Genomic DNA, 12,270 nt, shown 5'->3' with positions numbered 1-12,270 from the left:
TTCTGGTCCCAACTTCAAGTTTCTTAAAGGTAGATTCATTTCCATGATGTAGATTGTTCATAAAGATATTTAACAGTACTGGCCATACTACCAGCTTCTTGGGAACTCCACATTACAAACAGTCTGACTTGGAGTCACTACCCCGCACTCTGAACTGCAGCCACCTTTTGTCCTATCTTGTGTTTTGTCTGTCTGCTTTGTATCTCACTTTTTCAATTAAAGTTTCAGGTAGCCTGTGAGGAACACCTTGCTAAAATAAAACATAGATTACCTCATCCTTTAACTTTGGATTTATGCTTGCCAGTAATTTACAAATTTCTTGCTATTGGCATCTTCTGCCATTTGGCAGGCTTACTTTTGCATTCTTAAGAGAACCTCTGCATGTCCAAGAAGTATCTATGTATTTCTTTCTGGGAATTCTTCTGTCCCCTTTGATTTTTGCATTTGAGTTCTTTCAGGAGCACATTTAAATAAGACTGTTTAAAATTAAAGTGTTTGTTTTTATGATTATTCCTTTTCTCACTTAGGAGAACAGACTACTCTTGTACTGCAGGAAGGCTGTCTCTGAAAACGTCTCAGTACTCTTCCAAGCAGGAACTTTATTTTCCAAGAAAGTCTCCCACAGGATGCTAATCAGAAGTTCCCTGATAAGTTAAACAATATGTACTATGCCAAATACCAAATGACAAAATATTTTATTTAAATTAGTAAAATTCAAAGGAAAGAGTAAATATTTGTCCACATTAAAGTCCCAAGCACTACATTTTCTGATAAATCACTATTCCCAATGAGAGAGAAGTCACCTTAGAAAAAGTGTGCCAAAAGCCTCTAAATGTTAAGTGAGTTGCACAAAGTAGTACAACATAGAAAGTATACATAAAAATATAACTTGATCTGGATGTCCTCTATTTGTAAACTATTCAACTTCAGCCAGAACACTTTAGATCAGTAAAGAAATGTCAGTACAAAATAATAAATCTAACCAATTGCTTGAGTGACAGTTAAGCAGTCATACATTACTTTTAGACATAACAGGATATTAATCATTTAAAGCATGTTAACATTAATAAGCTATTTTTTAAGAAATTGAATTCAATTAAAAGAGAAACATGGTAAAGTAAAAAAAAAAAACAAAACAAAACATCATTTTCTAACTCTCCCAAAGGTTCCTTTTACTAAAATTCAGAAAGAACCCTTTGTCTTCTTCAAATGACAAAGCTGTTCAGCAGGATACAATACACAAAGGCAGAACTTCTGTTAAACAGTGCTCTCTTGTGGTTCTGTGCATCAGTGAAAGACTAAATTATTGTATAAAGATAAAGGTATAAATCTGAAATTTCTTGTCGCCAAGTCTAACTCAAAATTAATCCCTCAGACTTGGATTTCACTTAGTTCTGCATTAATTTTTCTAGCATGTCAATAACCTCATATCTAAAGACCACCTTTAGATACTGTATTCAAAGCAAAGTATGAAATAAATTTAAAGATATATATAACAAACATTTTAACCTTGATCTTTAATTGGAATTCACAATTGACAATATGTGCAATACCAGGATAGCAGTTAATGCATCAATTCTCACAAATTCTACTGGCAGAATTTCTGCATGCCATGGGATATACATATATATATAGGTTACATAAATAGTTAGCCCAGATCTCATAGTTTCAATAGAACACAGGCCAATTTTTAAAATAAAAATCTTACTTTAACTTGCTGGGAACAATGTTTAGACTGCTCCCTGTGTCCACTTTGTTCTACAATATAGTGCAAAGAACAAACTAGTCATCATCCTATGTAACTAAAACATTCAAAATTAACAGGAATAATTACTAGTTATAATAAAGTGAGACCACCTTCTCTATTTAAATATATAAAGCATTCATCCAAAAGAACAAAAACATGCTTACAAGACTGATTTAAATAAGAAGTTGGTTTTACCTTTTCAAAACACAGCAGCTACTTTGGTTATCAAGTTTAAAAGGAACACATCACTCAATTTCTATAGTTGTTTTCTAGCTAAATTTTTTTTAAGCAATTACTTGACTTTTATTTTCCATTTATTTCAAGCCTCATCACATTAACAACAGGGTTATGAGGGTTATGATGTCTGTACTTCCTAGGAGAAGTGAAGCAAACGTAACTGACCTGTTCACTCCTATCAAAGCTGTTGGATTTCACAATGTCAGACGTGGGTCTGAGCTGGGCCCGTGCGAGTTCCTGGGGAGCGCTCTGGGAGCTGGGCATGGGCGGCAGAGGAGCTCTGCGCTTCTTGGGCATCTCAGCTGGCAGGGTGTTAGAGTCATACTGCTTGCTGACAGTGTTAGACCTCGTGATAAACGTTGGCCTTGGCTTGCTCATCAATGGAGTTGCTGGGGCACTGGCAGCCTTGAAGTGTGGGAAATAAAAAGAAACCCAAGTTGCATATGTTTTCTGGAAAATAATCAACAGTGCTGATTGCTCAAAGTGAGTATGTCTCTAGAAGTTTTCCTTATACAAAGGAACATCTTACTTGTTCTCTTTTCTTCTTGTTTCGTTGAAAAAAGCTGAAAAATCCTTTGTTTTCTTTCTCCTTCAGAACATCTATGTTTTCAGATTGGTAGGAGCCTGAAACAGAAAACAATAGTTCTAGATGTTATTTCGTGGAGAAATATTTCTCCTACATTCTTACTATTTCACCATGTCATAAACCTCCTGCAATGATATACAAAATATGTAATAAATCACCTGTATCAATAATTTTTCTAGGCACTGCAAAATGAACAGTTTGCCTATCATCCATGTTCTTCCTCTCCCTTCTCAGAATTCAGGGCAGATGAGTTTCAGCGGCTCTTAATACCAGCACTTAATCCAGCCCACCCCACTTGTCATATGCTATGGTTCATATCACAAAGGTAGTAAAAGGGAAAAAGAGCATCAGAATTTTCAGCTCTCCATTCCTACTGGCTTAAATTTATGGCAAAGTGTGAAGTGGGACAAGCCAGGTCCCAGCCTGCACGTGGTGTGAAGGAGATGGAGAAAGATCACCCAAACACTCAATCAGTGCACACGTAACTGTGTGGGATTCATAGTAAAGACAGTCAAATCTATTCTCATTATCTTGCAGAATTTATCTTCCTTAAATTGCTTTATTTATGCAGAGGATTTGCAAATCTCATGACTGACTTTTGTTAAATTTTACTAGAATGAACTTTCTTCAATAAATCCTCCCATTGAATGCACATGTAATGAGCAACAGAAATCAACAAGTCTGGTAAAAGTATCAATATAAACATACCTGAAACTGAAGAAATTGATCTAGGTAGGGTAAAACTACACAAAAATACTTTCCATATAGCTGTGTATATCCAATTCCGCACTATCATTTTTAATATGCATTTAAGATAGGATAGAGTTATTACTCATGTCACAGTTAAGCAAGGTGCTAATGTCCCATAAGTGCTAAGTTTCACTGCCACTTTCAGTAAATCATACCTTGAAAAGATGGTAAATTTAAATCAACTGGTGATGCAGCTACAGAAAGACAAAAAGAAATACAGAAAATGTGAATCTGGATCAAGGATGTAGTGACAACACACAAACAAAGAAAGTCAAGCTGGATCTTTAACATTAGAGAAAAATTAACTGGATACTTTGCAGAAGTAAAAGGATGTACATCTTTACGGCCTAATACTTTAATCATTCAAGAACTTGAGCTGGAAGACACACAACACAGACTGCAACTATGCACATAAGTAGGGAGGCTCCACTTTTATTTCTGAAACAAAGAGAAAAATCAGTATGTAGAATAGTTTGCTCTGGTTTGGATGGTTAGGCAGTCCAAACCTGGTAAACAAAGAGGAATGTAAAAATAAAATACAATATTAATAAAATAAAATTGGAATTTTTAAGTAAAAATTTTTAAGTAAAAGATACACCTCATCATTTACTTTCATAAAGATAATGGAAAATTCAGAGCTTTGAACTTGCCTGCAAAATTGAAACACTGAACTAATTTGTATTAAGAGAACCAAAAAATATCGAAATTTCCTAGCAGGGCACTGCTGTGTAGAAAGCATATATGCCCTGGTATTTTTGGCTGTTGCTTCAAGTGAAACACACAACTTATCATGCAAAAAGCAGCTTTTCCAGTCTGTAGATGAAAGCAGTAAATAACCAGACAAAAAAACCAAATGCACTCGGGAGCACACATAGTCAAAGTAACACATTTAGGCAAGTTAAAATAGGTTGGTTTTCAGTGTGGAAAAGAAAGGTATTTCATTTTTGTTTTCTCTGTGGAAAAATGAAATACTGTCCAAATCCATCATTCTGACCTTCACCAAGTAAACTGAGAGAATTCTTGAAACTGTAACCACCAAAGTAAGGTTACCATATTTAGGCAAAAAGAGGGGCAAAGAGAAACAAAACCCCAACAAGCCCCACAAGTTTTAAGCAGAATTAAAATCAAGCAAACAAAACAGTGCTCAATAACAGGAGTGAGTCAATCAATATTACTGCTTTCTACACTAAAGTAAAATTTCCTGTGAGGAATGTCTGAAATGAAACAAACCACTCTGTACAAAATTTTTAATTACAGTATAGTAAACCTGTAACCTGTCCAGATGAAGTTAAAATCTGGCCTAGGAATACCTGTACAAATATTAGAAAGTTAGTACAAAAAACTGTGTCCCTATTGGACCAGAATTAAAAAGACAATTATTATTCCTTCACAATCTATAAAATTAGCAAGCAGCACTCAGAAATATACATAAAGACCATCAGAATACTCTAATGCCTTAAAAATTTAACATTATTTTAAAGAAAACTAATTTTCTCTAAAATTTCTATCCTTTTCAGGTCATCATGATGTCACGTAGGAGCTAAGGGAAATAGGATGTTGGAGTTTGTGGGGAAGGTGTGAGGGAAGAAAAAGAAGGCTTTACATTTAAGGGAGGATTTGTACTCAGCTAACTCTGCTGGTGGTGAACACTTGGTTAGGAAATGGAACTTTTATACAGCACTTCTGAAAACAAAAGTCCAGGTACATGAGTCAGTTTCGATTTTGTGGAAGAGCAGTGAAATATATATACTGAATTTCTAGAAAATATTTTTATAAATAAAAAACTCAACAACATGTATACAATTATTAAGCAATTATCTTTTATCTAACAGCAATTTACAAAAGTTATCTTACCTTGACTGACATCCATGGCATATAGTTCTCTTAGTCCAAGGTCATTAAGAGATTTTGTCATATCAAGGGGCTCTTGAGACTGGTAACTCTTCAGCAGTAGAGTGTGTGAAGGATCAAACTCACATTTGCTACTGATAATTGGTATGAGTTCTTGAAGGGGTGAATGTGGACTAACTCTTACTACTGTTTTCTGTGTCTTCTTGTAGTTTATCACTACTCTTACTGTTTGCTAAAGAGAAGAAAATTCCAATAAGTACTGGCACAAATTCTGAAAGAAATGGCACTTTTACAACAGCCTCACAATAATCACAAGAATTCCACTTATGGCCAACTTGACCAGTGCTGCAGGTTCAGAAACATTAAATAAGAAACGAAGAACTATTTTGCTATTCCCTTCCAGGCAAGAAAAGGACACATGAAGTAGACTGTGTTCTCCTTCAGCAGTGCCTGTGCAGCAGGGTAGGTGCCTGGAGGGTTATACTGGGCAGCTCTGGAAGTCAGGAGATGAGCCACCAGGACAGCCTGTGAACACGTGTGCAGAAGGGCAGCAGAAGAGCTCTCCTGGCCCTCTCTGTGTGCTTTAGATAAATTAAAAGTCAGTATTCTTCTGTGTAGCAGAACAACAAAGGTGAAAGGAAAGATTCAGGCAACATCCAGAAATTGGTTTAGCGCTTCTTAAAGCTCCTGCCCTCTTGAGAGTATATAAAAAAAGCCAAGAGAGAACAGTATGTATTGAAGGAAAATGAACATATAATCAGAAGGGTACATATATCACAGCATGACAGATGGTACAAGATGTTGATTTTCAGTTTGTTCAAGGCTGTAGTCAGCCACACTTCATCTGCAGAATTTTTCATAAGGCTGATAAAGCATGGGATTTCAAATAATACTGTAATATTTCCTTCTTTCAGCAGCAAAGATGTTAGCTGCAACAAATTGAGATGTATTTTACCTAAGAGGAGCTTGTCAAAAACAGACTAAAGCATTTCACAGAGCTTCAAGGTGAGAGGATGAAAGATAATGGGAAACACTGAAACAGGAGGATGAGCTACCAGCTCAATTTGTTGAATACAGCAGTAATTCTAATTTCTCAATATGCTTAATTTTACTTCTCACCTCTGGTATAACTGGAGCAGGTTTCTTCTTATCCATTTGTTTTGCCTTTAAAATCACCTTTTCCACTTCAAGCATTCCCACTGGTGTGTTGGGTTTGAATTTAATCTGGCTATTTTCTGCTGATACCAACTCTATGGTATAACTTGACGGATTTAAATGATACTGTGCACAGAGAAAGATCAGCAAGTCCATCATGGGCTTCCTGTAAAAGACAAATGGAACTGTCACAACAGATTAAGCAGGTTATAACAAGACATGCTGCTAAACATTTAATTCAAGTCATCCTTTCCCTTCCAGAACTAAATAATTACTGCTAGACACCAACTTAAATATCTTCAAGCTTTAAAAAACATAATTAAAAAAAAAAAGCCACTAAAAAGAAAATTAAACCAGCTTGAAAAGGATGCCAAGTACTTGAACAGAGTGCTGAAGTGTCTCTGACAAAATTAATACAGGGTTTGGCTGGTACGGCTTTATCAGAAATCTTCAATTTTAGATGTAATCTCATAACTGAGGCAAGTATTCCGGTAGCATAGCCAAATGTGGAAATAGCTTCTACAAAGAACTATCAGATTAAGCAGAATTCTAGATAACAAAGATCATTAATATATTTATTAAGAAGTAAGTTAAAGGAGACTTTTAATATGATACAGTTCTGTAAAATTAATTAAGAATGACTCAATGTTAGAAGTTATTGTGAAAACCGAATTTCCCCCTTTAATTTGCTGTAGAATATCATTCTCATTTCCCTTCATCTTAAAAGGAGAAATGTTCCATAAGCAAACTGTCTTCTGATTTCTAGCAGCAGGGCTGGACTCTCTGGTGCACATGTTGCAGTTCCAGAAGATGATAACTGTTTGTAAACTGACAGATATTTCCTTTCCAGAGGAAAGCTTCTGCTTGCATAAGTGGCAGGAGAACACCTGCCTCAGGAGACAAAGGCAGGAGGAAAAATAAACAAAAAGACATACAGAAATGGTACTCCAGTGTGTGAAAAAGCAGTTATCAGATGGTCTGAAGAGGTATAGAAGAATGCAATATACTCCCATGCTTTCATCTAGATGATATATAACATGAGAAATGCAGAAATGCTCCTCCCTCTTCACATTGCTAAACCAGAAAGTTTATTTCAATGCATCTCCTGCGTGTCCCATAACCTGCTTCAGTTGCAAGACAACTGAACCAAACTTAGAGCAAGGAAAACCTGGCCCCTTTGCTATGCTGTCCAGGAGACCATATGGAATACAAAAAAGGTTGTTTACTCAAGATAGGGAAAAAAATTGACTACTTATATGAAGGCCTTGAGTAAACAACTCAGAGAAATTGAAAAACATGTGGAGGAGGGAATGAGGGAATACTTCATCTCTGGTACTCCTAATCCTTAATAAAACAAGTACATCCATCCCATGGTTAAAAGAAAAGGGCTGCAAATGGAAATCTCGACACTCCCCCGTCTGGCTGGGGGCAGAGCAGGGCGGGGCCAGTGAGGAGGGAGCCAGAGGAGGCTGCAGACTTCTGAAGTGACCTTTCTTGGTTACCAATGTATCCACTAAGTTACTCGTTACCTTTTTCCTGGTGAATTTTTATACACCAGCTGGTTTTAAAAGCTGTCCTTCAGTTATTGAAGAGGAGTAAGAATATCAAAGATGACCAAGGCAAGAATTGACAAGCAAGGAGCCCAAAAAGCCGTCCAATAGAAATGCACCACAGTGACAGGGGCACACCCTCACCTTAACCAGAGTCACAGTAAGTGACTAATAAGTGAGAATGGTAAGTGAGAAACAGCTGCTGACAAACAAGTACATGCAAATTAGTACATGAGAACAGTGATTCAGTGCAAATTTGCTTTCCAATGGTACTTCCAGAAGCAACCTGCTTGACTGGAGGATGATGGACTTTTAAGTCCCGTCCCCCCCCCCCCCCCCCCCCCCCGCTCCACTGGAGGAAATATCTTCAACAACTGCTTTAGAAAGATATTCCTGAAGTAAGAAAAAAAAAAAAAAACCAAACAAGCTTTTCTTGTAACCGTGTCCTCCAAAACTTGTAAAACTCTTTTTTCCTAAAGTCTGCAAGGATTATAGGTAGAAGAATACATATATCACAGTAGTTTAACAGCTTCCATAATTAACATTTAGCAAAGCACCAAGAAGAGGCCACCAGCTACCTCAGAGTACATCTGCTTGTCTTCCTTTATCTAACTTCAGCAAAATATTTATTTGCAACTTAAATTCATCAGATTACTCTACGTTTTCTGGACATCGCTGAGCATAAATGTATTTACATACTCCAACTTCTACATACTTAGGATTTTTATCTCACTAACACCTTGCTTTGTGCTATATAGCTCTTGCTACCCACTATGCCAAAGCAGGGAGCAAATCAACCCAACTTAATCTGAAAAAGAAAAGTTTCTTCTAGTGGACTATGGAATTTGAGCACACAGCTGTTAAAACTCACCATTTTGCTTTTTTTACTAAGATTTAAAAGGTGTTCTCTCCTTGGGACCTTCAGAGCTGTTCACCTCCAATTATGAATGAAGAAAGAAGTAAAGTAACACCTTCTGTCTATGTCATTTCTAGAGGGATCATGCCTATTTGTTCATAATATATAACTATAAAGACAAAGCAAAGCTAGAACAAATGACAGCTTGAAATATATTTCACAGAGAACTGCAGGTCCTGCACACCTCCCCTCATTCTCAGATGAGCCTAGCACTGCTAAGACTGGTTCTTATTTGCAAGACAGTCACTTATTAAATCAATCACATACAGTATCTTGATTGAAAAATCCTGTAACTGTGGGATAATAAAACTGATTGGGAAACGAGTGCAATTCCTGATAAGCCTGTAAGGCCTGTCCTGAACACTGAGTAATTATACACAATGTAATATGACCCAGTAAAAATAGATGCAACATTCTTTTCTGGAATTTTGTTCTGAGCAAAGCATGAGAGAGGGCCCATGGTACTGGAAAAAGGGAACAAAAAACAAGAAGCTCCTGACAGTATACACACGAAACTTCATGTCTAGGAAGGTTTAAAAACAGAGGAAGGCATCACATTTACAGACTGCAATTTCCCTTGCTATAAACGTGTTGAAAAAAACAGCATAAAGCATTAAGTCCTCACATTATTTCAGAAAATGTCTTCTGAGAAATAAAATCTCATATTTAAGTTATGCTGGAAATCACAGAGTCAGGGGGAGGCATAAAAAGACCCATTGCAGCTCTGGTGAACAAGCTGGTATTTGATGTCTAACAACCTCATGAACTCCAGCAAATGACAGTGTGCAAACAGACCCAAGCCAGAATTCATCTCTCATTCAGAAGGAGGTGTAAGCACACATTTACAGTACCTGGTTTGAAGAATAAATAAATCAGCCTGCTTGCTTTCAGTAGGAGAGAAATGTGTTATAGACTAACACAAGGACAGTATACAAATAGGTTGTCTTATTTCAGCTTAGGATAGCAACAAACTGGCATCCAAATTGCTGTGATCAATACACAGCCTTGCACAGGACTCTCCTGAGTACACCTACATTTTAGGTCCCAGGATTTAAGATTTGAGTTCACCAGTAAATGTTCAGGTCTTTCTGAACAAAAAGTGACTTGAGTTACATGCACAATCTATCCTACCAACAATTAACAGTCTGAAATATGCAGTTCAAACTAAAATCAGCTTAAGCAAAACATAATTGTCAAAAGAAATCCAAAGCTGTAGCTATAAATTTTTTTAAAAGCATTACAGATTTTGTCTGAAGGGATGACATATGTTTTTTGATGACTGCTAGTAATCTATAGGTAGCAGTGCTCAGCAAGTGCTGAACACTTAGCTTTGTGCCCAAAAGGGATGAACAAACTCATCTTTAAAAAGCAAAACTTATATGAGAAAATTCACTGAATCATACAAAGTGATATTCTATAGAGATTTTTAGTGACTAGAAAAAACAACAGATGTGACTACACATACTGACAGGTACCATACAGAATTTCTGAATCTTAAAAAAAAATAGTCTTTTGAAATGGTGGGTAAATGCATAAAGATGATGTTTCCATATCTACCCAAAAGTCATCATAGAATCACAGAATCATTTAGGTTGAAAAAAGACCTTGAAGATCATCAAGTCATTAACCCAGCATTGCAAAGTCCACCACTAAACCAAGTCCTTAAGTACTACATCTACACATCTTCTAAATACCTCCAGGGATGGCAACTAAACCACTTCCCTAGGCTTACTGTTCCAGTGCTTCTTTTCCATGAAGAATTTTTTCCTAATATCCAATCTAAAGCTCCCCTTAGGCCATTTCCTCTTGTCCTATCACTTGTTACTTGTGAGAAGAGATAAACCCTAGGTGGCTACAACCTCCTTTCAGGCAGCTGCAGAGAGCAATAAAGTCCCTCCTGAGTCTTTTCTCCAGGCTACACAGCCCCAGCCCTTGGTAACTCCAACCCTCCTAAGGCTTGCTGATCTTGAAACTTTGCTGCTCCTCTTTGGACATACTTTATGTTCAGGCTTATACAAGTCATGCATTTCACCAAATAATTATAACCTAGATGAAGGTTGAAGTAAACTTGAGAAAAAAAGTAAAATTAAATATCATCCTGTGTAAAAAAAATATCATCCTGTGTAACATACCTCCCGTTAACTGTAGTGTACTTGATCACATCTCCTGGCAGGACCACTGATAATTCAATATCTTTATCGATTACATTCTCTTTCTGTTCCATGATGAGGTTGGTTGGCTCTGTGTTATCAAACGGAGAAATAGCAATGGATTTTGTTTCAGATGGAGGAGGTGGTGCTTTAGATTTTCTTCTGAAATAAATCAATAAAAATTAAAAATCAAATATGCATTTATACATATGATTTCAAACTGGCAAACTAACAAGTCTCAAAACAGAAACAAATGGCACTTTATTCTTTTCTAAAGTAATATGTGCAACAAGGGGCTAAGAGAATATCTCAAATATACTATCAGTGGTGACGGAAGACAAAACAGGCTACAGTATCCATCACAAAAAAAACCCCATAAACATCAAGCCAAAAAGAGTTCTTTAATGTACCATAAAAGAGTAAATTAGTTGGGCTTTTTTCTCCCTTGATTATGCAAAGACCCTATTTGTGCATTCTCCAAAGAGATTTACTGGATTAGTATAAACAGAAATATTGTACAATGCAGTAGGAAGCCAATTGTTCTACCAGTGTGATTAATACAGGACAGATACTGGAGCAAATAGTGACAGTTTTCCTCCCCAAATTTTTGTTTTGGTTATTAAAATTATTCAAAGAAATCCTATTAGTTCTACATTATTTAACTTCTGTACAGTAATAAAATAACAGTATAACCAATTCTACTGTGTTGTAATATTTCCTGACATTTCACTCACAAAATGCTTTCATATATTTCCCTCACCTATGCCCATCTCCTATTTTAATTTTCTCAATACACTGTCCCATGCCAGTGACCAGACAGTTTACCCTTGAATACAAGGACTGATCACTAAATAAGCTGCACTTATTTAACTAAAAAAATTCTAAAACAGCATAAACCCCTCTATATATCTTAATATATATATGTTCCAGTAAATTCTGAATGTAGGACTCTCATGTCCTACAACATCTAGTCCAATATCTCTCTTTATTTAAATAACTCTCCACAATTAACCAAAACATTCAGAAGGAAAAAATACTATTATTAAGAATTCTATCATTAGAAGCAAAACCGAAACACAATTAAGACACATTACTTCATCAGAGCTTTTGAATTTTTTATAAACATTCTTGAATAAAGCCACATTACCAGCAAGTTAAAACACATTTCAACATAATGCACAAAAGTTCCAAAAACAGAGCTGTACCAAAGTTTGTTTACTTTAAACCTAAGGAAAGAAATAAACCCCTATAATGTCCTACAGAATTAAAACAAAAAAAAACCCAAACCCTAGCACACAACTAGAAACACACACCTTTCTTAAGGAAAC

General features: G+C 36.2%; 1 protein-coding gene across 6 annotated transcripts in view; it reads right to left on the bottom strand.

Moving 5' to 3' along the window:
- The window catches only part of COBLL1 (cordon-bleu WH2 repeat protein like 1), a 77,346-nt gene that overhangs the window by 23,120 nt on the left and 41,956 nt on the right, over nucleotides 1-12,270 (bottom strand). For 3 of the 6 annotated variants that reach the window (XM_083864989.1, XM_083864993.1, XM_083864991.1), the window contains exons 2-7: nucleotides 10,925-11,104; nucleotides 6,291-6,492; nucleotides 5,175-5,403; nucleotides 3,476-3,514; nucleotides 2,514-2,608; nucleotides 2,150-2,389 (exon numbers count right to left, since the gene is read on the bottom strand). In XM_083864989.1, the coding sequence (XP_083721115.1) occupies nucleotides 2,150-2,389; nucleotides 2,514-2,608; nucleotides 3,476-3,514; nucleotides 5,175-5,403; nucleotides 6,291-6,492; nucleotides 10,925-11,104 (985 nt within the window). Of the gene's footprint in view, nucleotides 1-2,149; nucleotides 2,390-2,513; nucleotides 2,609-3,475; nucleotides 3,515-5,174; nucleotides 5,404-6,290; nucleotides 6,493-10,924; nucleotides 11,105-12,036; nucleotides 12,266-12,270 lie in introns of those variants that run through there. The other 3 variants (XM_083864990.1, XM_083864992.1, XM_083864988.1) reach the window with 2 other exon arrangements.

The sequence above is a fragment of the Zosterops lateralis genome (genome assembly GCF_965231275.1).
Source record: "Zosterops lateralis genome assembly, chromosome: 7".
Classification (NCBI taxonomy): Eukaryota; Metazoa; Chordata; class Aves; order Passeriformes; family Zosteropidae; genus Zosterops; species Zosterops lateralis.
The sequence above is the reverse complement of the archived record's forward strand: the minus strand, read 5'-3'. Positions and strand labels throughout refer to the sequence as shown.